The sequence below is a fragment of the Merops nubicus genome, unplaced genomic scaffold (assembly GCF_000691845.1).
Source record: "Merops nubicus isolate BGI_N331 unplaced genomic scaffold, ASM69184v1 scaffold6009, whole genome shotgun sequence".
In the NCBI taxonomy this organism is placed as follows: Eukaryota; Metazoa; Chordata; class Aves; order Coraciiformes; family Meropidae; genus Merops; species Merops nubicus.
In genome coordinates this window covers 192,093-218,255 of record NW_008633015.1, presented here as the reverse complement: position 1 = coordinate 218,255, position 26,163 = coordinate 192,093, and the positions used below count along the sequence as shown (strand labels likewise).

The 26,163-nt window shown below is 40.9% G+C and overlaps 1 protein-coding gene across 1 annotated transcript in view; it reads right to left on the bottom strand.

Moving 5' to 3' along the window:
• Window positions 1-1,005: 1,005 nt before the first annotated feature.
• Window positions 1,006-26,163, bottom strand: part of PDE3A (phosphodiesterase 3A, cGMP-inhibited) — an 86,902-nt gene continuing 61,744 nt past the window's right edge. The window contains exons 6-15 of the mRNA XM_008948089.1: window positions 25,562-25,647; window positions 24,929-25,098; window positions 23,463-23,600; window positions 18,978-19,089; window positions 16,006-16,119; window positions 14,356-14,555; window positions 11,947-12,150; window positions 9,698-9,853; window positions 5,744-5,984; window positions 1,006-1,520 (exon numbers count right to left, since the gene is read on the bottom strand). Of these exons, the coding sequence (XP_008946337.1) occupies window positions 1,273-1,520; window positions 5,744-5,984; window positions 9,698-9,853; window positions 11,947-12,150; window positions 14,356-14,555; window positions 16,006-16,119; window positions 18,978-19,089; window positions 23,463-23,600; window positions 24,929-25,098; window positions 25,562-25,647 (1,669 nt within the window). The 3' untranslated portion in view covers window positions 1,006-1,272. The remainder of the gene's footprint in view (window positions 1,521-5,743; window positions 5,985-9,697; window positions 9,854-11,946; window positions 12,151-14,355; window positions 14,556-16,005; window positions 16,120-18,977; window positions 19,090-23,462; window positions 23,601-24,928; window positions 25,099-25,561; window positions 25,648-26,163) is intronic.

The window sequence follows — 26,163 nt, the reverse complement described above, 5'->3', positions numbered from 1 at the left end:
AATCCAGCAACAAACTGCTCCCATCCAGCACCTCATGCTGAAACCCCAAATTCTCTGAAGCTCATGTGAGTGGTTGCTGAGACATACAAGTGTCTGGCTGGCACAGGACTGGCACCTGCCCCCAGTCTGCTCCCAATGCATCGCTTGCCTTTTATTCTGGGAAAGGGCATGGCCCCCATGCTCCCTTTCTTTTGCTCTCTAGAGGCATGGTTTAGCTTTGTTCTTAAGTGGCACAGCTGGCTGCTGGTGTGCAGAGGCACAGGGTGAGGGCAGGGAGATGACAGTGTGCCCCTGGCTCCCCAGTGTGGGCAGACATCTGCTCGCCTGCCCAAGCACACCCACTGCCCCACGCAGCCGCTCACACAGAAGCACACAGAAGGCTGAGTCCTCTCAAGGGGAACAGACCAGCTTGCTGCACAGTCCCTCATAACCCCCTCTGGAAAATCAATCTCCTACCCCATGCCTTTTGTCAGCAGTCTGGGAAATGTGGAGGAGGAGGAGGAGGAAGAGCCCACACAGCCAGATGGGGCCAGGTGACCATACCTGGCCACCATGGCCCCTGCTGAAATGCTGCTGCCTGCAGCCAGAGTGCAAACGGGGACTTGGAGGAATATGGGGAACACAAAGCTCCTCAAAGAGGTCTCCAGCTCCCTTGTGAGCACAAAAATCTCTAAAGTCCAGGCCTTCTGCTTGTTATTGTGTATTGGGACATGTGCTACAGCTGGTGTAAAGAATCCAAACTGTGCTATGTCACATCACACTCACTCATGCTCACAAGCACTCCCCCATGCACACATGTATGCTGGCAGGATCCATCAGCATCCATATAAAGCTTTGGAACTTTTATCCCTCAGCATTAAGAGCAAAAGCTACTTAACAGGTACCTTACTGTTAACTGCAAATGTGCTTCAGAAGCAGCATTTCCTTAGATAACTTTCATCTGTAAATATCACAGTGACCGTAATATATCATTAAATGTATTTTGCTGAAGTGCGCAGCCAATAACCCTGGCTATATATATATTTATATAATTCCACCCACCCCCAAATCTCTTTAAAGAAAGTCTGGAAAAGCCGGTGTCGCAGTGTGAAAGCTTCCTTGAGCATAGGAGTTTAAACAATGTACCTCACCATAAAAAGGAAAGAGAAACAAATTAAACAGCTGTAGGCGCATTATCCCGTACTTCTACAGTGTTGTGTCTAAATGCTGTGCTGGCTTGAGAAAGAGTCTGTGCACGAGTCAATCTGTCTTAAAATACTGCTGTAAATATTGTCATTGGTTTGGTTCTACAGTTGTGTTCTCCTCTTCATCCCTCTTCGGCTTCCCTTTCTCCTCCTCCTCTTCCCTGATGGCTTGGATTTGTTCTGAAGACTGGTGCAGCGTGGACTGCTCCACACCCTGCTTCTCTGTCCCAGCTAACCTCTCCTCGTCCTCGATTACTTGCTTCCACATTTTATGGTTCTGGAGCAGGTGCTGAGTGATCTGACAGTAGATTTTCCTTCTCTTGAACTTCTTCTTTCCTGTAAAACACCGTGTGACGTTAATGTACTGGTTTCTGTGAGAGAAGGAGGAAAAGGGACTGAAGGTGTAGGAAGCAGACAGGGTGTACTATGAAATACAGGAACCACACTACCAGAGTTTTAAAACCACAAACTTAAACAGTCCTAAAATTCAGAAAGCTATGCCTCTCCAGACCTCTGGGAAAGCAGACTGGTTTCCTGCACAGCTTGAGCCCCAGCTTCATCCTGTCATATGCCACATACTGTCCCTGACTATGCAGCTCACAGAGACATCTAGTGCTTGAATGATTATGCAGAAAACATGTTGCTGAGCTGTTTCTGCTCATATTTATATCAAGTACTTAAAGACTCTGATCAACCTAATCCTTAGCACACACATTAAATTCTGTGCCCTTCTTCAATGGATCCCTGCTGATAGCTAACTGAAAATAAAGATCCTGATTTTGTTTTCTTTCACATTCTACCTCTGATCTGAGCTGTTGAAGGATAATAAAAGAACAAAAGCATTAGTACTCAAAAGAGGGAACCCATTCCTACGTTCCTTTTCAAAGTCAGAGGTTTACCACTCCACCTTTGCAGTGGCAATGACCGTGAGGCCCTCATGCAATGTTGCTTTGGCAACGGAGGGTAACCACTGACGTGGCCACCACGCAGCCAAATGCTGCCAGGGAACTCGCTTGTCTTTGGTTTTGAAGCACCAGTTCCTGCTGCTAACCTGCAAAATGCTTTTACCACTGGTAGTTCTCATGGCTCCTGACACAGCTGCACTACAAGTGTTTTGCTGTCTGAAGTGTGCTTTTTTTTCTTTGTCAAGACAATCTGTCCAATACAAACATTTAACTCATTCAGAGCACGAGACTTGAAATTTTTCCCTGGTCATTAACAGTGGCAACGGCAGTCACAGAACTGAAATAATAAACCCTCCAAAGACAGCTGCTGATTTCTTGTTTAAAGAAGGTGACGTAGAGGAATGTTTTGTACCAAATAAATTTACGTGGATTAGTATTTGCAGGTTGTCTAAAGTATGCCTGTGTCAGGATCCAAAACACTTAGCCCTTGAAGCTTTTGAAGTAGAAACAAAGAGCTTTTCACTGAGCACAGACCAAATCCAACTCAATCCTTCATTAGAAAGCCCTTGGTTCCCTGTAGGAAACCTTCAGGTTTAGCACTAATAAGAAGACCCTAACCTGCCAATGCCGTAGCAGGACATTCTCTCCTGGGTTTCCTGGGTGACCCTGCATCTTGCTGCTCTCTGCAGACACTTGCTGTGCGAGCACTTGCTGTGGTGCTAAAATTTGTTTGAAACACTAATGACTGAGCCTCTTTAATTCTTATTCTTCTATCAGAACTCAGGGGGAATTACACGCTCCTGTAACATAACAAAAATGATTCTAAGCTACCTTAAGGTTTTATAACTCTAAAATTTATCTCGACTGCTTTAGTAAATGATCAGGACCTAGATGGAGTGTTTTCTGCCATAATTGTATGTCCACCTGCCTAAAAGGCATTTCCATCAAGAAAAAGATCTTCACCAACATCCACACAACTCTCCATCTATGCACCTGACATCTCAACCTTCTATTTTGTTTCACTGAGAAAGTTTAGAGCATCCCAAACTGATCACAGGTATCAATTTCTAATTACCTGTAAGGCCCTTATATTGACACTAGAGGTGCAGTAGATTCCTGATGAAGATCCACACAGTCTCAGAGAATTTAGGGAATTGGAAGAAAACAGTTTGTAACACATTGGTATGATCAATAAGATGAGCATCCCATACTTGGTAAGGAGGAGGTAGGAAGAATTTGTTTGGGTATTTCAGTATATTCAATACATTTATTTTTAAGGTTTTAAAAAAGATAAAAAGCCTGAAAGCACCAAGTTGAACAGTAAAGTACTGTCATGGACTAGAATGTGAAAAAGAAGAGAGAAGACAACTAAAAAATGTTCTGTTTCCAATGTGACAAGGGTTAATAATGGTCTGAGCTTTTAACCTGAAAGCAGCATTGTTGGACTTGACTAACAGTGATACAGAAGATAAGTGAAGTGAGAAACGCGGTGAAAGAAAAAGAAGGATTTCAAATTAAGGTTTTTACTCCAATGGATAAATGAGAGCATCCTTCATATTTCTTTCTACTTCAGCAATACCAGTTTCAGTCCTTGGGATCTACGTTGGTTACCAATTGCATATGCTTCTCACCTGGTAGGCAATTCCATAAATGCCAATCTGCCACAGAAACATGTGCCTCTGCCTGCTACTACCGAGCTGACAGATCATAAGGTGCTATAATAAAACCCTGTGTCCTATATTTTTTTAATGTTTGCTGTTCATAACAACATTTTTTTGTGCATGTGAATCTCCTAAACTTAAAACGTGTGTGTGTGTGTGAACAACAGCAATGATTTCTTAAATGCAAATTGTATACCCCAGGATCTTACTAGTGATAAAAGGTCAGTTCTGCACATCAGGAGACACAGATTTTAGCTCCATTTCCTCACGTGACTTATTGCAATCATCAAATCTTTCAGCTAATGAGGTTCCCCAACAGAAAACAGGGACAATACTCAGTAGGGCATGGAACTGTGTGGGAAGAACAGAAAAAGTGAGGCTGTTGAGAGAAAAAGCTATACCTCAGTATTTCACTAGTGCACTTTAGGCTGGTGCTTTCTAGAAGGATTAGATATAGGAGAAGGAGAGAAAGATGACCCAGAGGAAGGAAATAAAAGAATAGAAGCAGGAATTCAGAGGGAGGAGGAATATGAAAGAAACAAAAAGGTAACGCATGCAGGATTAAACCGATACAAGAAACAGGTCTACAGTTGGAGCCTTTTCCCTCAAAAATCACTTCCAATGAGTTCCTGAGACGTCCTTTCAAGATGCAAAGTTTTCCTCTCAGCCTGACAAACGTTGGCACCGTTGCCCTTCTGGAGGAGAGGCAGGAGACTATCAGCTTTAGTTACTGATTGTACCGGTTTGGGGTAGAGTAGAGCTAATTCTGTTCAATGATTTTACTTTTCAGCTAAAGCTTTTCTTATTGACTGCACTTTGTGAAGTTAGAAGCATATTTTCACAGACTGTCTGCTTCTAGCAGTGATAACAAACTCCATGTTTAGAGTTACCACCAAGACTTGGTGTGCAGACCAAGGTCACTGGTAAAGCTTGTGTACCCCATGGAGGGGTACAGAAAGCAAAGCTGCACCTGCAGGGAGGAGCAGGCAGGATAAGTGACACTAAAATTCACCAATGGGGTATTCCATCCCATATCCACCATATTCAGTATAAAAGCTGAAATCATGAGGGTCAGGCCCTTCCACCTCCCACCCTTTTCCTCCCTTTGTTGCTCCTTCAATGGCCAGCATCCGAGAGGATTTTATCCACTCTGCCTTTGATCCCGTGTGTTCCTGACCCGAGTTCCAGAATCCAGCTCCTGGACCCAGTTGCCATCTGTGGCTGAGTCCAGCCTGGGACTTTTCCCCAGGGCCTGCTCCCCAGCATCAGGGGTGACATATTGCCTTCGGGGGGGAGTTGGGTTCCATACTGGTTTTGTATATATTTATATATATATTCCATTTTACTATGACTATTATTAGCAGTAGCAGTAGTATTGTTTTCATTAAAGTTGTTTTACTTTTCTTTTCTAATCAATACATCTCTCCCTTATTCCCTTTTGGGGGGGAGGGGGAAAGTTAACAGACCATCTGTCACAGGTCTGGGGGCAGCCCTGACCCTAAACTGTGACACTGATCAGCCAGAAGGGCCAAGTGATGCAGCTCCCAGCACACAACACAGCAATGCTCAGTGACGGTCCTGTCTCTACTCTTCTCCACACATTACTTTGAAGAGAGTTGCATTAAAATACTTCCATTGCCAAAAACTCTTTTACTGAACCAACATCTTAAATCCTCCTTCAATTAATAAAGCTCTTAAGCACAGATAAGTGATCCACCACCAGAAACCTCAGCTGAAGATAGGAATGAGTGGTAGATATGAAGATCAATGCATATCAGTCCTGAAACCGTGGAGTGTCTCCATTACCAACGTAACTGGTTACGTACCAGGTTCACCAAAGACAGCACTGAATCACTAAGAAGACTTCTAACTCTGAGAAGGCCCATGCTGAACCTGACCAGCTCACGATCTCTATGCTTTTGCAGTATGGCTGCTTGGGTTTTGCTCACAATACAGAACTTGCTCTATTGAAAAATACGTGCGAACAACTTACTGGATTCTGCGTTTTCACAACTTTCCATTTCTGCTGTTTCTTCCTCTTCGTGCTCATCAGTGTCTCCTGATTCATCACTATCTTCTATCCATTTTCCTGGCATCAGCCCTGCTGAGTCATAGGAGTTACATAGTGGTCCCACAATGTGAGTGATGAAAGATTCCTGGAGGTGTGCCAGCTGAGGAGCAGAGCGATCCATGAAGGGACTGATTGGCAAGCCCAGGCTGGCCTCTTCATCACCCTGGAGATGAAAAATAGTGGTAATTTCTCTGAAGTAAATGTAACAAAACCATGTCACAAAAAGAATTAACGCACATCAAACCAACTAAAAACGATGAAAGAAAAATAATCTGACTCTAATGCCACTTCCATAGTATGGTAGCATGACATTACTCCAGTGCCACTGTGTCCAATGGTTAACTGAAGTTACAGCTCTTTACCTGTAAGAGAAGCCACTACTGCTAGCATGAGTTTAACAAGGAAGTTAGCTGATAACTGTGCAAGATGATGTCCACCACCCGTGTCCTGTACTTAACACTCCGAGTGTGAAACTCTGAAAATTACTGTTCTTTCTTTTGTCACATTATTTTAAAAAAAATCCCTTCTGATTTTGTGATTGTTACCCTACAACAACCTTGTAGGCAGCCAGCTGTCTGCAGGGAGCAAGATTGAACTTCAGCAGGGGCTACTCAGAAGCAGAAAAGCTTTTCCATAAAGATTACTGCTAGCTCTTCTTGGGGAGAGAGAGTAGAGGGGAGGTATAAGGTGACTTTTTTCTCCCTCCTCTCATGATATAAAGGAAGGTAAAACTTTCTTGCAAAACCAGGTCTGCAAGAACTCACCCATTCCTGTCACAAGAAAGCTTCTGGTGAAATCAATGAGTTTTCAGCTGAGCAGACATATCAAGACAGGATGCTGCCTCTCCAAGGGAAAAATCAAATCCGTCTCATCAAGCCTGATATACAAATTAATGTTTTCATGCAATACTGAGATCTATATTTGAGAATGTAAATTAGAATTTGGAGAGACATTTTCAGTTTCCATTATGTTACAGGTTACCTGAATTTATCTCCTTGTAACCTACACTTTCCAAAAGTCATGGACAATGTATCTGGTCAACACCCTGTTGTTATCTGGGAAGGCCAAAGAATTAGACTTAAATTTTGCAGCGTGTATAACAAATGTCTCATTTCCTTGTGTTTTGTTTTGGTACTGTTGTAATAACCTACCCCATGCCTATTCAATCATTAAATGCAAAATATTAGTATTAACAAAACTCTGAAATACACCATCCATTCTTGAAATAGCAGGTGAGAGGTTTGAGAGGTGGCAGCTCACTCTTCTCCACAGTATCACATCAGAGATTCCATGGTTGTGAGCTGTCAGCAGTGGGAAGAGAGCTGGCCATTGAAATGTTTACAAGTTCTTTTTTCAGGTTCTGTTAAAACATGATTTATTATGTGTAACATCTTGCAGTGCGTTTTTTGATTCTTTTTAATATGTCTAACCTGTCTTCAAATAAGTATGCTGAGCATCTGGAGGGAAGGAAACATACCCTGACAATATGACACAGGATTTTGGATGTTTCTATGGAACTCGTTTTTAATAAGGAGTTTATTTATATGGGAGTTAAACGTTCCAAATTAATTGGTGTTTATTAAATGAAATTCAAACCCGATATTTCCTTATTTTCACAGCATAGGTTGAATATGTATGCTATGCTATGCATGCTTTTTGCTAACAATTCTAGGGAAATTCAATCTTCCCATAAAATTCTCCTTTTTTGGAAATGAGCAAATGAACACTTTTCCCTTTTCAGAAAAAAATCTGAGGATCAAAAGCATGGTGAAGATGGTTTGATACACCTCTCATAGCACATTATATTCAAGAAAATCAGATTTTAACATAGGTTAAATAATTGAGAATCTAGCTTGTCCTCCTTAATGCCAGAAGTAACTTTCTTTGGAACATTCTCTGTTTTCTATCCCATGCAAAAAAAAAAAACAAACCAGGAAACCTACTGGGACATACTGATTTGTCAATACAGTGAATACACATCTTCTATTAAAGCAAAACCAAACCCCAAACCCTGTAAGATCTGAGTGACTAACTGACCTCTTGGAATTTGCAAGCCAGGAGTTCAAATACATTTGCCCATAATACCCATGCAAAAAGGAATGCCATTAACAAAGATAATGTGTGTGTTATTCTGAATGATATTTTGCAGAGAAGCTAGATCTCAAACTTTTTTTTTTTAATTACAGGATTATAGATTATAAATAATATAACCTGCAACAATCTTTTGGAATAGCTTCCCAGAGCTTGAAAACATCAGTAGCACACCTTTCTGGCTGGTAGAAGATAACTCAGACTCCTACTAGGGAACAGGTAACTCCATATCCTACCATGTGTGTTCCCCCCAAGCTTGATTCAGAGCTTGCTGTCCAACACTTCGACAATATTAACATATCAGAGCAGTTACTGCCCTCTGGCATAAGTTTTGTTGGATCAAAAGAGAATCATAACATATATCTGATTAACAGGTTTTGTCTCATTACCAGAATTAAGTGAAGAACAACTTTTTGGGGGAGTTGTAATGAAAACAGACAAATATGAAGAAAAGCGTCTCCTGAAAGCAAATTGGGAAATGAAGGTTGATCGCTGTTGTTACAGGACTTGGTCTCTTTCTTTAAGAAAAAACGAAAAGAAAAATGGAGCCAACTATATATGTAATATATGTAAGGGTCATTGTTCTTTTTTTCTTCTCAGCAGACCTGAAATACATGAAGGAGCTTCAGGTCAATACCTGCATTTTGTCCTTTTCCCAGGTCTTTACATATTCCAGAAAGCAGCAGCAGCAGAAAATCCTGTTTTTTTCCAAAGTGTAAGTACAGTAAATTTAAGGGAAGATGAAAAGGCCTTAAAAGGCATTAGTCTGTGACTTCAAGTTACTGCACAGCCTCCCCAAGAAGTTCAGTGATTTAGCCTGCTTGCTTACTCTTGAGAAGCCAGGATGTGGAGTTTAGATTAACCAGCACATTCAAAATATGTTCCCACTCAGGAAACAGAAGAATTGTGTGGAAACAGCCCTGTCCCTTGTACTCGGCAGGACTAAATAGGTTATAATGAGAAAAGGTTCAACTGAGGGCTCTCTTACACCTGGCAAGAGAGGACCAGTGCCTGGCTGTACTCCCAGGTCTTTGTAAATTAGTCTGTGGCTGTCCTCCCTAGTGCTACCATCAGCTGAGTCTTGCATAATTAGTGCAGTTGTACTGACAAACCTTCTGAAAGCTGAAAGGGTTGTCTTAGAAAATGAAATCTGAGTCAGGATCAATGTGTAGGGAGCAGCTGTGGTTAGTCTGTGATAAACTGGAAATCAGTGTTACCATCACGCTCAGCACATAAAGGTTCTGTGTGTGTGGACAGAGACCTGGCCCACTGGCAAGCTAAAATAATTCTTCTGCTCTGTTTAGATCATCTCAACAAGGATGTTTGGTCTGGTTCTGAAGACCACATGTCAATAAGTGTGAGTCACCTGAAGTAACTGCAGAGGTGAGCAATGAGAACCAGCTGATGCCTTGAAAAGGCGTAGAAGGAAGGACAGAAAGGCAGTCTGCACTGAAGATGACTGAAAGACAGACATGAGGACTGTCAACAGAAAAAAAGGAGAAAGGAACACTTGCTCACCATGCCCACTGTAAGGATAGTGCCAGACTGGAACACTTAGGTCTGTAGAAACCCCATCAACAGCGGTCTTTGTGGACATATTAGAAACTTCAGTGACAAATGGACCTTCACTGATTCAGCAAAAGGATGGACTAGTGTCACTCCAGCCACCTCCTTCACCCCTCTTTTTCTGTGATTTTCACCCATCATCACTGCGAGCATGTTGCAGGACTGTTTAACACAAGACGTGCAACCAGCAGATACCACTTTGGACGTGCATTTATTTACCTGTTCATAAAACTCATTGACAATGCCTTCTGTCCACTGCAGATGTAAATCTTTGCATTTTGCAGGCCCATTTATGTCAGCCAGTTTGATGCACATTTGGCAAACCAGCAAGCGGTCGTTCTCATTAGTCCAGTCAATTCCAACATCATCATTCACCTAGTGGCCAGAAAAAGGAAAACCATGCGAAAAATCCTGGGTAAAAGGATGTATCCACAGAAGAAGTTCTGCCCTGTAATCTTACAATATATTACAATCAGAAGTTTAAGCAGGAGAGCTTAAAGTCCAACCATCAAGCCAACACTACTAAGTCCTCAAAACTGAGTGTGAGAAAACATTGAGGATTTTGTCCTTTTACATCTCCAGGCCTCAGCCTTTTCTCCTACAATATCTTTTAGTTTGGGGGGCTGTCTTCTACTGTCCACTTAATTTTCAAAATTCAAATCCGTCCTTGAAACAGAGCTTTAACTGTCAAGCTTGTAATAGTTGAAAATAGATAGAAAGTTGTTTTGCTATCATAGAATCACAGAATCATAGAATGTCTGGGCTGGAAGGGACCACCAAAGGTCATCCAGTCCAACCCTCTGGAAAAGTCAGGCTCAGCCACAAGCACTGGTTGATATGTTCACCTTTTCCTCTGCTTTTTAGTCCATGCATGACCATTTGACTATTCAAGCAATAAGTAGAGAGAAGCAGGTTAGTAGACATCCTTACAAATCTGCAGCAAGTTGGCAGGATGTGATACATCAGGCTGTTTCTATTTATCTCCAGTGTCTGGGGTTACCTTGCTTGGTTACACCTACTGTTGTCCAGCCTGGTAGATTTAAGACAAATTTAGTTTTCAATATCCACAATTTATGCCTAGTACTTTGATCAAGCTTGTCCTCTTCCATGGTTAAGACTGTTAAACTTGGTGACAAAATCACAGTAATGACTGGTTTAGCCTGTCTGTTTTTTACCCTTCTGTTCACAGAAGTGAAGATTTTGGTCCAAACTGTCAAATTTAAAGGAAGTATTCAGACAGGCTAAATTCCCCATGCTTTATTGTCATTGTAGCCCTGATAAGTTGGAATCTGCCAATTCTGTTCAATACTTTATGAGGAAATTAGGCTGGTGAAAATTATCTCAGAGTTTAAAATGAAGATCTAAAGAAACCCCTGTGTATTACTGGAGATTTTGGGACATGACTAGCAGGGGTGCAGAAAGAATTCAGAATTTTACAGATCTACAGATCAGTTCTCTGTTGACCCTGGACCACAATTTAAGGCCTTTCTTTAGAGCTTTTGACCCTGGACCACAATTTAAGGCCTTTCTTTAGAGCTTCTTAAAGCCTAACAAAGAGAGAGATGTTTCAGTGAAACAGAAAACAAAACTACTCATACACCTGGAGGATTTGGGATACAGGTCCATCCTAGGCAATACTAGAGGAAAACATTTTATCTGTGGCTACAAAACAGCTGGGAGGTCCTAGTCCTGGATAAGAAACATGTTGTGCTTGGTGTGTTTCTCACAAGGAACAGGAAAGCAGTACCAGCTCCAAAGGCTGGCATCATTTAGGTAACATGCCAACAGCTTTGAGGGATGATGGACTTCATGAAAGTAACTTTATAAGTGGTGATTTTCGATAAGTTAGGTTGAAACTGTACAATAATTTTTAAGTATGGTTTTCCAGGGTTGCAATTTTATACTCAGAGTGTGCAGGAAAGATCTTCAGTGACCTTTCTCTGGGTTTTAACCATTTGAAACAATGTGGGAAAGAAAGATAATGCTTTCATTGTATTTCAAATTAGAATTTTGAAGTTGTGATTTCTGTGTTTTGATAAAATAACAGTACAATTAAACCAATAAAAATTCACATTAATTATTTAGCCATTATGGAAACTTGGTAACACCTTTGATTTTTTTCCAAGTGCTTTGCTAATAGGTCTAAAGTGCCAGTAAACAACAAAACAATGCTGAAAAGTAGGATGTAATTGGGATTTACATTAAAATAGTACATAATATCCTTAGCCTTAAATCACCTTCTGAAAAAAAGAAAGATATATAAGAAATGAAGTTATGCCACTAAATTTAAATAAGAAAAAAAATAATAAAAACACCAGATTACTATTGAACAGAATGTTTTACAGCAGCCAAAAGGCCATTCAGAAGAAAGAGCAAACCAGCAGACTTTCTATCCTTTTTACTGTGGTTCTACCAAGCCCCATAATCTTTTCTGACCATCCACCAGAAACTCGAGCCAATCTTCTTACCTTGGCATTGAATTTGGCAACAAAATCAAAGTGTTTCTTCAGGTCAGTAGCTAAAATTGCCTCGATGACAAGGAAGCGGAAATGTTTGAATTCCACGTGGTCCAGGTTGACCAGGAAGTTGTACTCTGGCCTTGACATGAAGAGGTTCCATGCAGCAGCAGCATGGTGGTTCTCCAGAACGGAGCGGTCGTTGTAGAGCACTGCCTGTGAAAGCAACGCAGGCAGCTGAGAAACAGCTTAGCAAAACAACCCACTGCAATGCAGAAATGGGAATGACATGGGGATGATGCATGGGGGAGGTTCAGTTTTGGATGATTTGTGGTTTTTTTGTAAAAGAATTAGAGGTTTGAAGATGTGATTTTGGCAGGACTAATAGCAGATATCCAAATTGTGGTGACGGTTAAGGCTTATAAGATTGATTTGAAAAATCTGTCTCTCTCATGCTCAAGGGTCTTCATTTCCTGACTGAAATGGATCATATGGCAATAGATTATTCTGTTTCAGGCCACAGATTAATGACTACTATAATATAGGTGTGTGCTTCCCCATTTCTCAGAACTAACCTCACCTAAGAGGGATTTTTCTTTGCTACTTGTGCCTGGCAATTCTGTCCATATTGGACTGATTCCAAGCACAGAAACAAGGGAAATTCCAGTTTGTAACTTGACAACACGCACACAAGCCTGACAGATTTCTCAGTGCTAAAATCCCAAATTGGTTAAATCTTTATCAAAACAAGATGTGTAACTCTCATACTGATGGCGATTCCATTCAGAAACTAAAGAAACATCTATAAAATGGACTTCCTAAAACATGAACTGTCCAGGAAATCTCTCCACTTCAGCAGCTTTCAGTCTTTTGATGATTTGGTTTACAGAAAGAACAGGTTTGGAAAGCTCTAGAAATAGACTTCTATTTAAAACAGATAAAAGTTTTTTAACTTTTTACACAAATACATCCATATACGTTCCATGGGCCTTCCACTTCCAATTACACTTTGCTGTCATCTAGAGACGGAAAAATACAATCCTATCCTAAAGTATAGAATCTATTCTTCACTCCAGTGAACAGGTTGCTGAAGAAACCTGCCAATATAACCTTCACAGCCAATAACCTTCACAGCAAATATTGCTTAACTGCAGAGTAAGCAATTGAGACAGATACATCCTGCTACTCAGGCCCAACTCCAGTGTCAGATTTTTAGTACAGCAGCATTTTAGCATTATTGGAAGCTGATACTGCTTGTTGTGAAAAAGAATAAAAATAAATAGATGCCAAATACAAGTTCTGAAAATTGCAGGTAATAAATCTTAAAAAATCAAATTAATCAAACAACAAAACAAAATCAAACCCCCAAAAGGTGACAAGAAGAATTTGAATTTTCCCCACTATTGTTTTCAAACTAGGGACAATACATTAAGGCTACCCACCTAACTTCCGTTGTTGATTTTCACAACCACAAAGCTATAGCCCTAATTTCTTAAAAACAGATCTAAGGATAGCATACATCTTCTATACATATATCTACCTGGCCAGAGTATCAAAGTTCTCGATCATGGAAAGATGTTGCAAGGATGAAAATTCTTACTATCAATTTATAGACAGAGACTGATACAGATAAGTTTAGGTGACTTGCTCTTGGTGAGAGAGGAAGTCTGGATCCAAGTTGGGGAGTAAATCTAGCATTTCTGGGTGCCTACCTGACACCTCACTATTAAGCTATCTTGTTTTCTTTCCTCGTCCATAGATATTTTTCAACACAGTATGCTGAAGTCAGGCAGGTCAGCTATGTAAAGTAAGATGAACTCATAATTAAGCCAATAAACAGTGACTCAGAATTGCTGAATTCAGCTCCCAGGATTGGCAGCAATGTCTGTGTAACCTTGGGTAAGCCTCAATTCTTCATTGATAAAACTGAGAATATTTTCTACACAAACTCCCACCCCAGTAGATGCATACTGTAAAAACACATTCACAAAAGCCTGCAGCTGCTCATGTTCTATAGAAGCAACTGAAAATATGTTATGATCATGCACAAACTAACTGTCAACTATTTAGATGTTGTATTAATTTTATTTTAATCTTTCTGTGCCTCACTGGATAGAATAATCCTTCCCTTATTTCACAGTTACAGATTCTTTATCAGCCAGCAAAGCATTAGATTCTCCTTCACCGAGACACTTGATCAGTACCTGTCTTAATAGCTCTACCAACTGAGTGTGGTGAGGGTGTAAAAGAAGACTCTTTCCTGTAATCACCAAATGAAGTGATTATTTCTGTCACTTTGATAAGCTCTTTCAAAATATTCACTAGACGTGCTTAATGGAAGCCACAGACACCAGTGGCAAGGAGAAGCTGTTTCCAAGGTTCTTTCAAACTTAACAACAATGCTGTTTGAGATTTATTTACCTGAGGAGCGCTTGTTGCTACCAAAAAGGCATTGGTCCTTCCTGGATGATCATAATCATGCATGGCTGCAGCTACATAAAGAGCCATCAACTCAAGAGCAGGGATGTTGCCAGCTAGGCATCCATAGCTGTCATCTGTAGGAGTGTATGTCTTCGAAAATACATAACCCATATGGCCATGAGTGATTCCACTGTCAGAATCTGAGCAGAAATAAATTACAAAAAGAAAAATCCATACCACTTTTTCAGTGACTTACTGAGACAGATAGAAGCAACATGCAGAAAGAGAAGCAAATTTACAATACATAGCAGAGAACAGAGCCTAACCTCACTGCTTTCTGGTACTGTGCAGGTGATCCAGTGCCATAAGGCACACAATTGGGAAGGAACAAATGCGGATCTCACCTGGGGATCTCCTGGCAATCCAACAGTCTGTTCTGAAACTGTGTAAGTTACTAGCAGTAAGGCATGGATTCATGGCCATGCTGGAGCTCTGTGGGTAACAGCCTGCCCACTCCTTCCTCTCCTTGCTTCACCATATAGATTAGTCTGAGACACTAACAGTCCTTAAAGCAACAGACTAGTATTTATTAATTCTACTATGGTGCATGTTCTCCAATGCAAGGATCTAGACTTTGGACCTTTGCTGATAATCCTCTTAACAGTCTCTTTTTGAAGCAGCCTGAACATGCCTGTCAGAGGCAGATGTACTGAGTGAGATGCTTTGTTAATTTAATCTGCTTGAATGGATCTTACATGCAACTGAACAACATCTTTCAAATAACAAACAGCAACAAGCTCCAAAACTCAATCCCTTTCATTCCACACATTTCACGTTACCTACAAAGCCTCCAACAACTCTTCCTAATAAGATTTTCCAGGAATAAAAAATATTTCCCACCCCACCAAAACATCCTCAACAGTTTCACATATTATATGTATGTGTCACACAAACACCACCAAAAAAAAGCAGAAATGGAAGCAGTTTCTGCAGAACAAACTCCTGCTTTTCCAGTAACTCTCTCAGAACTCCCACAAAATACAAAAAAAATCTCCAGTTGCTACAGCTGAACCTGGAGAATAGAAAGATGCAGTAAGAACAGCTTCCTGTAAGGAACAATCATAAAATAGCAGACAAGTGGTCTTACAAAATGGTAACAAGTTTCTTTCTCTGGAGACAGAAGGAAAGGCAAAAGAGCACTTCACAACACCCAAGCAGTGGCAAGTGCACGGCCCTACCCCAGCCCTTTTGTAATGCCAAAGCAGTACAGGGTGTGAGGATTTAAAAGTCTACGCTGCTTCTGGAGCAGTGTTGAAAAGCACTATTGAGACAGTTTTCCTAGAAAAAAAAGAAAAAAGGTTTTGTAAAAATCAAAGGGTCCCAAACGGCCGTTGTTCTGAGTGACCACAGAGGCTTCCATTCACACATCATTAGATGTAAAGGATCAGGTTTTGGAGACCCAATTCCATTCTCTTCGAAGTTACACAAACATACCTTAGCATCTTCAATATCTAAAGTGCTACTGGACTTGAAAGTCTCTATAATATAAACAGGTCCTGTATACAATCTTTAAGTGCTGTCTTTCTCAGAGCAGATTTCATGACAAAACCTTCAGAAACACAACAGAGATCCTTGCACATTGAAATGTACCTGAATCGCTGGCTGACCCGTGATCATTAACCACCGTGGGGAGTCCTGGGATGGGCTGAGTGGTGAGGTACCAAACGGCATGTAGGACATCAGTCGCATGGATTCGGTTGTGATCTGTGACACAAAGCAGACGACGCTGCTGTTAAACAGGACGGGGACTCCCCACCGAGGGAAGCCAGCACCATCTAGTGGGTACCGCCTGGCAGGCAGTCGAGCAGAGACAAACCAGACATCATCACAAGCATGAAAAACAGCTGTGTTCTGTAAATGCTCCATTTTTTCTTTAACTGAAGCTGAAGCACTTTCAATGGCATGCCTCACACCAGTGAAGAAACAGAAAACAGCAGAGAAGCAGTGGGATCTGCAATGTATTGCAAAGAAACTGTTAAACAAGGAGCCTGACCTGAGCTACCAGCTCCAATCCTCTACTCCAGTGATTGCCTTTTAGCTGGTTAAATGCCATCGGGTAAATATGCACTGTTAACCCTGGATTCAGATGAAATCAGTGGGAAAATCTTATCCACTTCAGTAGCCAGATTTCATTTAGCTCCTAAATATAAGGCAGCTAAGACTTAGACTGCTTGAGCAATTTTAGGTGCTGTGCTAGCAGCTGCACTGCAGCAAAATCAAATTCAGGGTACATGTACATGGCATAGTTACATCAGGTGCTTTTTGCAGTTTTCTGGCAGAGGTAAGAGTTCTGACTCTGGATCCTCTAGTCTGCCTTACTGAAAGCTCTCTGCAGAAATGAGATAAAAGTGACCCCCAAGGCTCATACCACCAAATCCTTCAAGGCCAGATAAACCTTTCTACAACCAACACAGCTGGCTGAAAAAGAATCATACTAGCTCAGCACCACCTAAAGCATCACCTAAACATACACAAGCAAATGCTGCTGTGATGCTGAAAGAGGGGTAACACGTTGCTGCACCAGGACAAAAGCTTACATCTGGGATTAAACCAGGGAAGGACAAGCAGTTCACCATCTTGTTGACCCCTCACTCCAGTGCTTGAGGTAACTGCCTACCTAGGCTATGCTTCAAAACCAGCAGTATACTGCCCACCAAGGATGGGCAGGTGTAACACACAAAGCTCAATTGTACTCATAATTTGCAATCACTTTGCTTCCTCACTATACATGAGCACGATGACACTCCACTTGGCCCTTTTATTTACCTCTTATTTTCCTCTCTTGGTCTCCTTTGTCTTCCCTGTGACCTTCCTTTTAAATACGTGTTAGTGACTGTGAGATGAAATTTTTAACAGCAAAACAGTAAGCAGCATAGGAACAGTTATTTTTGGAAAGAACAAAGTAAGATAAGGAAGGAGCCTCCTCCCCCTGTCTGTCTTGAAGCACTGAGAACATTTCTCCTGAGACGCTAATCAGCACAGACAAAATCTAGAGGATGGCCCTGTGTAGAGGCCTAATGCTCTTCTCAGGAGCAGAGGCTGAATTAGCCTCTTGTGAAAATTGTACTGGCTTAATACAGCTGGGATAGTCACTGTTAGTTTTGTGTGACTAACCCATTTTCCATTTCAGGAACCAGAAAAAAGAAGTGGTTAAATCCAAACAAGTTGCTTTGTTTTTTATCCCTTCACAGAAATGAAAAACTGGAAGGTAAATTAATTTTGTAATAGACAAACTATTGTGCTTTACTAAAAGGAAACACACTTAAGCAAAAATAAGAAAATGAAAGGCTAGATTCACAAAAATGCTCTATGAAGAGTAAACAAAGAGGAATGGCTCCAGTATGACAGGCAGACTGTGGGACAACATAGAATCATAGAACAGTTTGGGTTGGAAGGGACCTTAAAGATCATTCAGTTCCAACCCCCCTGCAGGGACACCTCCCACCAGACCAGGTTGCTCAAAGCCCCATCCAACCTGCTCTTGAACATGTGCAGTGATGGGGCATTCACAGCTTCCCTGGGCAACCTGTCCCAGTGTCTCACCACCCTCATAGTGAAGAATATCTTCCTTACATCTAATCTAAATCTTCTGTTTTGAAGCCATTATCTCTCATCCTCTCACTACAAGTCCTTGTGAAAAGTCCCTTCCCAGCTTTCTTGTAGCTCCCCTTCAGATACTGGAAGGCCACAATAAGACGTCCCTGGAGCCTTCTCTTCTCCAGTCTGAACAACCCCAAACATCCACCTATAACCTCCTCAGGCTATACTCTGCTGCTTCAAATTCCTGATCAGGTTCAAACACTGGAAAAGATTTGAAATTGTTTCTCTCAGTTTCCCAGAAAAGAGTCCAAACCACCAAGCTGGGAGGCAATTTGAGGAAACTTTCCTTCAAACCCTCCCACTGTAGTTATTCCAATTGGTATTTGATACTTAAAGAGAAAGACTATGAGTTAATAAACCAATGTGTCAGACATTTTTTGGGGAGGTGGGAGAAAATGGGTTGTCCTATGTTCCTCAACACTGGGGTTATCTGCTAGCTAAAGTGATTAATAACTCCCTCTCTCCTCCCGGAAAAAAAAAGAGTCCTTTGCAGTTGAAGTGGTTTGGAAGGTTTGATTTGAATAAGTAAATGTTTTGGGGATGACTGAAAGCAGTTTTTTCAGTGAATGCTCATCTCCTTTGGTAGCACAGCAATGCTACTGTGTAAAAATCCAACTTGCCTATAGGGGGGAAATGTTTCAATAAACTTCAGCTGGGGCACTGTGGTACACTTGCATCATTAGGAAACAATTCTTTGTACCTACAGCAGCTTTATATGATTTCAGGCTTGCACAGAATTTGCCATGAATTATTATGAAATACCATGAAACAGTGAATGCAATGAAAAAAAGATGAGAGGCTGTGTTTTAGCACCAGCCTCTGACTAGAGAGCCATCCTCTTGGTCATGACATAGAAGAAAAAAAGTAGCTGTTATAATGAGCGAGTAAGGGCTTCAAGAACAAAGTGTATGGAAAATACCCAAAACTTTAAGGGTTGTTATCTGCTGGGAATTTTTACTTACAAGGTATCTCTCGGTACCCACATTCCAAGGCATGAAAGTAGTTCATAAATTCCCTCACTGGTATTTTAAAGGTTTCAAACAGCCCCATATCTTCAAAAAGTCGGTATGATACCTGAAAAAAAAAAAACCAAACAAAACAACCATGCTGCTAAATAGACCAGAAAAAATAGAAACATTAGGTATAAAAAGAATTCTACTGATTTACCCCTTAAACAGGTAGTGATGATGCAGAGACAGGTTGAGTGTGGTGTCTGACACCATCCAGCATGCCCCTCTAATGACACAGATCTGACAGTTGGGGTTCTGCTGGTGGCCTCCAGCTCTCACTTCAGTTCCTACCATAACTGTAGAAGTGCCACTAGCAAGGCAGTCAGAAAGAGACACTGCTGGTGGTTATTTCTTGCTGTAGCCATGGCTGTTGATGGTAAAGTGAAAAGCTCTTTATAGCAAAGGAGCTAAGGAACTACTGAATTACAGTGCTCTGGAAGACAGGAGCTTACAATAAAAGGTAGGGCACGTAGAAGGCAAATCTTCACTCTCTGAGAACCCCATGGGATCCTCCTGTACTGAGATAGAGTGAAGAGACTGGCTTTATGCATAATTTGGAGTAGAAACTGCCTAGAATTCAATTTATCTATCTGGAATCAGGACTGAAGTAAATCAGCCAGGGTCCAGACTTTCACCTACAGAGAGATGAGGCTTTACACGCTAATCTTACATCACTGAATAGTAAGCTCTGTATTTCCAGCAAAATATCTCTGTATAAAAGAGAAAGCATAAAGAAATATTATTCTGCAGGACCAAATCTTACTAGTCTACACTACCCATCCTGGACATGTATCTTAAATAAAGCATGTAATAAAAACAGTTTTTTTCCTGCCCTTGGATTGTAAGGTGCAGGAAGTTTCACAGCAGTTGAAAAGGAGCAAAGCTGCCTGATGGATCTGAAGGGAAGCTCCTCCCCAGGACCTGGAGTAAAATGCCATTCTTCTCTGTGGTCATTAGAAACCATAAACAGCCAAGAAGTCATTTGGATGTTTTGGTAATGTTTTCTTTCTTTCTCTCTTAGCAGATGGGGAGAAGGAAGGAGAAAGGGCAGGTCAGAAAGAGGAAAAAAGAGACATTGATGTGTTCCAGAAAGTCAACTCATTAAATTCTTTCACTAAAAAAAAGAAAAACTGTGAGGTTATGTTTATTCATTGCTCTGGATTAACCATTTTAAATGCTTCTGTCTTCCTCCCCAGACGACACGTGCCTTCACGAGCTCCCTGGGAGTTAGGATCCCACAGGCTGAGCACAGTGCCCTGGTCGTCAGGGTGCAGTCCCCACTGCCAGGGACATGCCCAGGGCAATGCCAAAGGCTGCCAGGCACTCAGTGGCGGGTGCTCCACGCTGCCTCTTCCCTTCTGCCTCCACGTTCTGCTGGCCTCTGCAGCGACTGCTAACGCCTGAATGAACCCTACCTCAGATACTTCTGGCACTGCTGCCAGAGAAGGACAAGCACTTCTCCCAGGTGATTCCTAATGGAAGCTGTTTTGGAAAAGGGGATCGTTGCGCACACGCAGCCCCTCTCCTGGGTGTTGCAGGCATGCACGAACGGCTCTCGTTGGAGAACATGTGCAAAGTTTAAGTAAGCAGTTCCCTTCTCATTGTCTGCAGGCATCCTTCTCACACTTCTTTTTGGTCTCTTGTCTTTGTTTCCTTCAAACGCTTCTTTCTTTTCAGTTGTTGGCACTCAGTCTCTGGCTCTGACAAACACAACTCCTCACAAGGGCTGCTATGACAAACCTGGGAATATCCCATCCCCCAAGGGTTGTTTCCCCTCACTCATTCCTATGACAGCTGCAGCTTCTCTCTGCAGAAACCATGCATGATGACAAGATGATCTCACATTTCTCTTGGCATCACCCATGGATCAACTCTGATGCACTGCAATGATGCCACCTGCCTCGATGCTGTTCTGTGCAGTGAAAGCATAGGAGCACCACCAGCATTCGTCTCTATGGCCCAGTAACAGAAGCTAGAGACCTTGACTTGAGCCTATTCTTTTTCATTTTATTTGCTTCTAAGGCAAATTAATTTCTCTTCCACAGGTTTTCATTTTATAGGAGCTGTAAGAAGAATATTAATTGTGACTGCAGACATTATCTAACTTTATGGCTTGTTGTGAAGCACCAACTCAGTTGGAGAGCTCTGCTGTTCCTTTCTGAAATGAAACTGGTATGTAAATTCCTCTCTAACCCCTATCATGCATATTTGTTAGTGCCACATTTACAATGCTCGCCACAGTACTTTGCACAGATGCTTTTACGGCCCCTGACTGGTTTGAGGTCTTTTTATATGTCTAAATCAATTTAACATTCCAAAAAGAAGAAACCAACATCTCAAGCAGCTTTAAAGATGCTAAGCCAGCATTTGCTTTCTAAACTGAATGCTTCCCTAGAGGCACGTGTCAACTCTGCTTTGTTCCATCTCATAAATTTAACCTAGCAAGGCAAACATAGTTAATTCAGCTTGTTAATTTACTATTTACTTTTTTCTTTTTAATGGATGAATTCATTTAATGGCAAAATATAGAGAGGGCTTTTGTTTTCATTTATTTATAATATTCCAGGATTTAAAAATGATACAAGAAAAAGACAATACTCTTGGCTAGAGAAAAAAATTCCCTATTTTAGTTCTCTTATTTCTGGAAGTAATTTTGTTAGGAACATCTGAGCAAGTAGAGAAAAGAACTAAAGAATCCATATTTTATGAACAAAGTTAAACTTTCTACATTCTGCTTTTAGGGAGTGCGCTATTAGGAACAGCTGCTCTAGAAAACTGTTAATTTTGTTCACAAATATTATTTATTAAAGCTTCTCTATTTTATTTCAGAGGTCTCATTTTGTGGCCCTGTAAAATGGATAACCTGTTCAGAACCTGTGCAAAATGCAGGTGTTGAGAAATGGACTGTGGAGCTTTAGTACAAATTGAGGGAGGCACAGGGGAATTGTTCAGAGAGGTACAGAACTCCATTCAACTTGGTAAAGTGCTTAAAACCTATAGAGGAACCCTTGTAAAACCAAAACAAATTTTGGCTCATCCAAACTGTTGGTTATGCCATTAAAAAAAAAAAAAAAACAAAACACTCTGTTTTTGCTTCTGATTCATTTATCTTTCTATTCTAATTCTGTGCTATATAGAAAACAGTGTGAGCAATACAATCGAGAAGAGCACTTCAAATACACACTCACAGTCTAGTGCAAAAGTGCCTCAGTGATCATCAGAAATTTGTATCAGTATCCACATCCAGCCAGCTTGCTCATTTCTCTAAAATTAACCTAGAGAGCTGGCAGGCTGGTTAGAGCATAGATTTTACTTGCCAAGCTACAGAACAATAAAAGGCAGACCACAAAATAAATTTGAATTCATGCTGTGGTTTTCCTGGTTGACCACTGGATAACTGAATCTAGTTGAATAATAGTTAACCACCAAGGGACCAAGATTTGCTACAGGATTCTCTGGAGCTTGTTGCACTGAGATCTGCCTGACAGGGTAACCTCTGTGTTTGTGGGGGGTGTTAATTGTGCCACATTACACCAATTAACATAATCTCTTATTTCCAGAACTTATCACTACATAACACCTTGTGAAGCAACTGAAGCAATACTAGATCAGTCAGATTTTATTTTTTCCTTCCATCCCTAAACAGTAATAATTACTTGTCTTTCCTGTTTAATAAACCCCAATACTTCCATAAGAAAAAAGGCTAATCTGTCATTGTGCCAGGAAAAGGGGCATACCACAGAAGGAAGATGCAACCAAGGAAGTGGTTATGAAGTGACAATAAATGTGCTGGGTAGAGAAGGGCTGTGTCAGTACCTGCAATCAGCTTACAGGAGAGGGTGAAATACTGATAGTTGAAAGAAAGACTACTAAGTTCCCTCATCCTGATTCATAGTAAATTAATATTCCTTACATAATAATGTTATGAATTTACTATCAAAGTGCTGACTCCTTAGAGGTGAGGGAATACAGCAAGGACTATTTTTTCTCTCACTTCCTGAAACCTTGCTCTCTTGCCCAGCCTGACTGAAATCTCCAGTACAGAAAAGGATCAAAGTTCTCTGTTTACTGTTTAGCCCTTCCGTGCTGAACCCCATGAGAAATTCTTTCATAAAGTAAAACTCAATAAGGAGTTGTAGCACCTCCTCCAGATAGAAGAGAATATTTAGAAAGGTTCATGTAGACTCATTGGCAGAGAGCAGCAGGAAAAATAGGTGTGTGGTATTTTTCTTTCACATTTTTAAATCTAAAATTATAGACATTTTCAAAGAGTAAGGAAAAGTAATGAGACTGAGTTCATATTGTCAGCTTTGAATTAGGTAGCAAGGATCAGAATTCACTGGATGATGAGTTTGTAAGGACAAGGAGTCTTAACACTACTTGGTCTAAATCTGCCAATAATCTAGCCAGTCATTGCAGACAAGACCTCCTTCTCACCTGACTGAGAATCCGACCACATTTCTTTCCAATTTTTTCCACCAAATCAAAGATTGGGAAGTTCCAACTATTTAGCTGCTCCATCAGGGGATCCAAGTTGTCCATAACCAGAGGCTCAGGAGCAAGTATAGGCTTGTCCTGTGCCAGAAATCAGAATAAAAAGTAATTTTAGTTCTGTGAAGGATCTCATGCAAAAAGGGTATGTTCTTAAAAACTAAAGTCACATTAGCATCATCTGTAAGCTGATGGTACTGTACTTAGCTCAGTGGGGATGTCCTCATTTCTACCAGGCCTGCAGCCAGTCACTCTCCTTTATAATTTGTTTCACTTGAATGAATAGGAAATTCTGTACATGAAACATCAGTCTCTGAACTTACACATGAGACACATTCCTTTGTTCATTCATGGGAATCATTCATTCATTTCCGAGGGAGTCTGTCTTCTTCATTGTAAAATTTGCTGCATTACAGAAGGAGAAACTCCCAGTTTCTCAGCCCCATTCATTACAATAGAACACGGCTAACAGAGCTCAGTCTAAGTGAAGACTTCTACTTCATAAACTGATACCTACCTTTTTCTCAAAGTCCGCAAATAAAAGATGTGCACCTCCTTTCTCCCTGTATGCTTCCTTGAATTTCATTATTCCTAACAAACTATAGATGAATAAACGCCAAAATATCTCAAGGAAAAAGCCTTCTCCCAGCATGTCCAACCCCAATTCAGCAGATTACAATAAATTTTTCAAGAGCTCATGCCAACTTAAATTTATTAATTCAGCTGTAAAACAGGCAGTGGAAAATTTAACTAACCAAAGCTTTCTCTCCACTTCTCAAACTTAGAGCTGAATACAGTAGTTGTGAGAAGATCAGCACTTGTTCACCATACTGCAGTGTTCTGATAGTCAAGACAAACCACAACAATAATATGCAGCACTCTCATTCAAGTGTTAATTCACTTCAGAATAAGGACCAGCGTATATATTTGCCAAGAGTGGAAGGCCATTGAGAAGCTGAAGCAGCTGAACAGGAAGGTTATATATCATGCTGGTAGTCTGAGAAGATCATTTCTCTTCCTTCCAATCCATTCCCTTTAAAGGCAATGCTAACACAGAAGCCAAACATTTCAGAAATGCCTCATGCCAGATTCATAAACTTATAGTTATTCATCAAAATAGATGGGCAGTGTTTCACAAGTGGCTGGTGCTTAGGAGCTCTCACACATTTCAATGCTTCCTTTCAATTCTTGGAAGTCAATTATCCTACTGCAAGGTAGGACCCTGCTGTAATTGTTGCTTAAAACCATGGTCACAATATTTAGACAGCCCCAGGGTGGTTTTTATTTTCAGAGGGGTTGGGGGAGAGGATTTTTGTTGGCTTGTTTTTTTGTTGCTTTAGTTGTTGTATTTTTTTTCCCCCAGTGTCATTACACACTCAGTCTATTGTGCAAGTGTAGCTTAAACGAGCTACCTCAGGTGGTATCAAGGGATGCAGAATGATGGTCTCAGGTGTGTACGTCCTACAGACGGATCCCTTCTGCCCCTGCTCTTTGGAGCAATCTGTCTCATCATCGTTTTGTACAATATCGCTGCTGTCGCTGTTGTTGGTCTCGTAGTCAGAAGTGGCTTGTGCAGGATCATCTACAACACAGATCACAAAGCTTGTTGTGTGAACAGCAAGGACTGCATGAAAGTCATCCTGTGACCTTCTGAATAATGGGAACAGGATCTCTGACTCATAATACATATGTGCTGTTTGGCTGGGTCCAAAGTCGGACAATCTGTCCAAAGGCATTAAAGCATATACCCTGCAGAGTGTAAAAAAATGGGATCAGGGATTGAAGAGTGGGAAAAAATAGTGAGGAGCATTATTTGATCTGACCAGGTTAGATGAAGAAAAACATATTTCCTTTACATTTTAACTCCATGCTTCTTTAGCATTTGGCACATGTTGTACATGCAAAAGGCAAAGCAGCCTCAAAGACAATTTGTACTGTCTCCCCTGTGTATATTCTCCTTTTATGACAGACAAGGCTATGTGCCCTTTCAGTAAATGATTGATAAATTTTAAGGGATGACAAGTTTTTGACAGACAAAGAATTACCTGTTCTGTTCAGGGTGTGTGTGGTACCATCATTTCTATCTAGTGTCCCATCACCAGCTTCTATTTGGTTATAGGGTCTGCCACAGCTGAAATACAACAAGAAATATACACAAAGTAAAGAACCCTGCACATTAGACAGCCTTATGTAAATGATGTCCTGCTGACAGCATAAGCTGTGGTACAGGGTGCACTCTCCAGACAAAAGTACAAGAGTGAGATGAAGTTTCACTGGAAATCAGGAATGTAAAAGGACCTTGCGTTATCTGGCCACCACCATTAAATTTGTGCTGCCAACAGTAAACCTATACTATATGACTTTTGTTTTTTAAATGGATTTTTTATCTCTAAGTTTATAAGTACAAAAGTATCCTCTGTTTTTGTACTACAGCTGCCCTATAAAAATAATTTAAATTATGAAAATGTGCCATACAATCTTATGTAATTCAATTTGAACACGGTCATGATGTGGCTTTACTCTCCTTTTCTTGCTTAACAGTTGAATATGTTTCTCTTGAGTAAGAAAAAGGTATTTTGCCATTACTTTGGTGACAACATACCAAACACATCAGAACCAAGGGGTTGTTTTGGACAGAACACGAGGT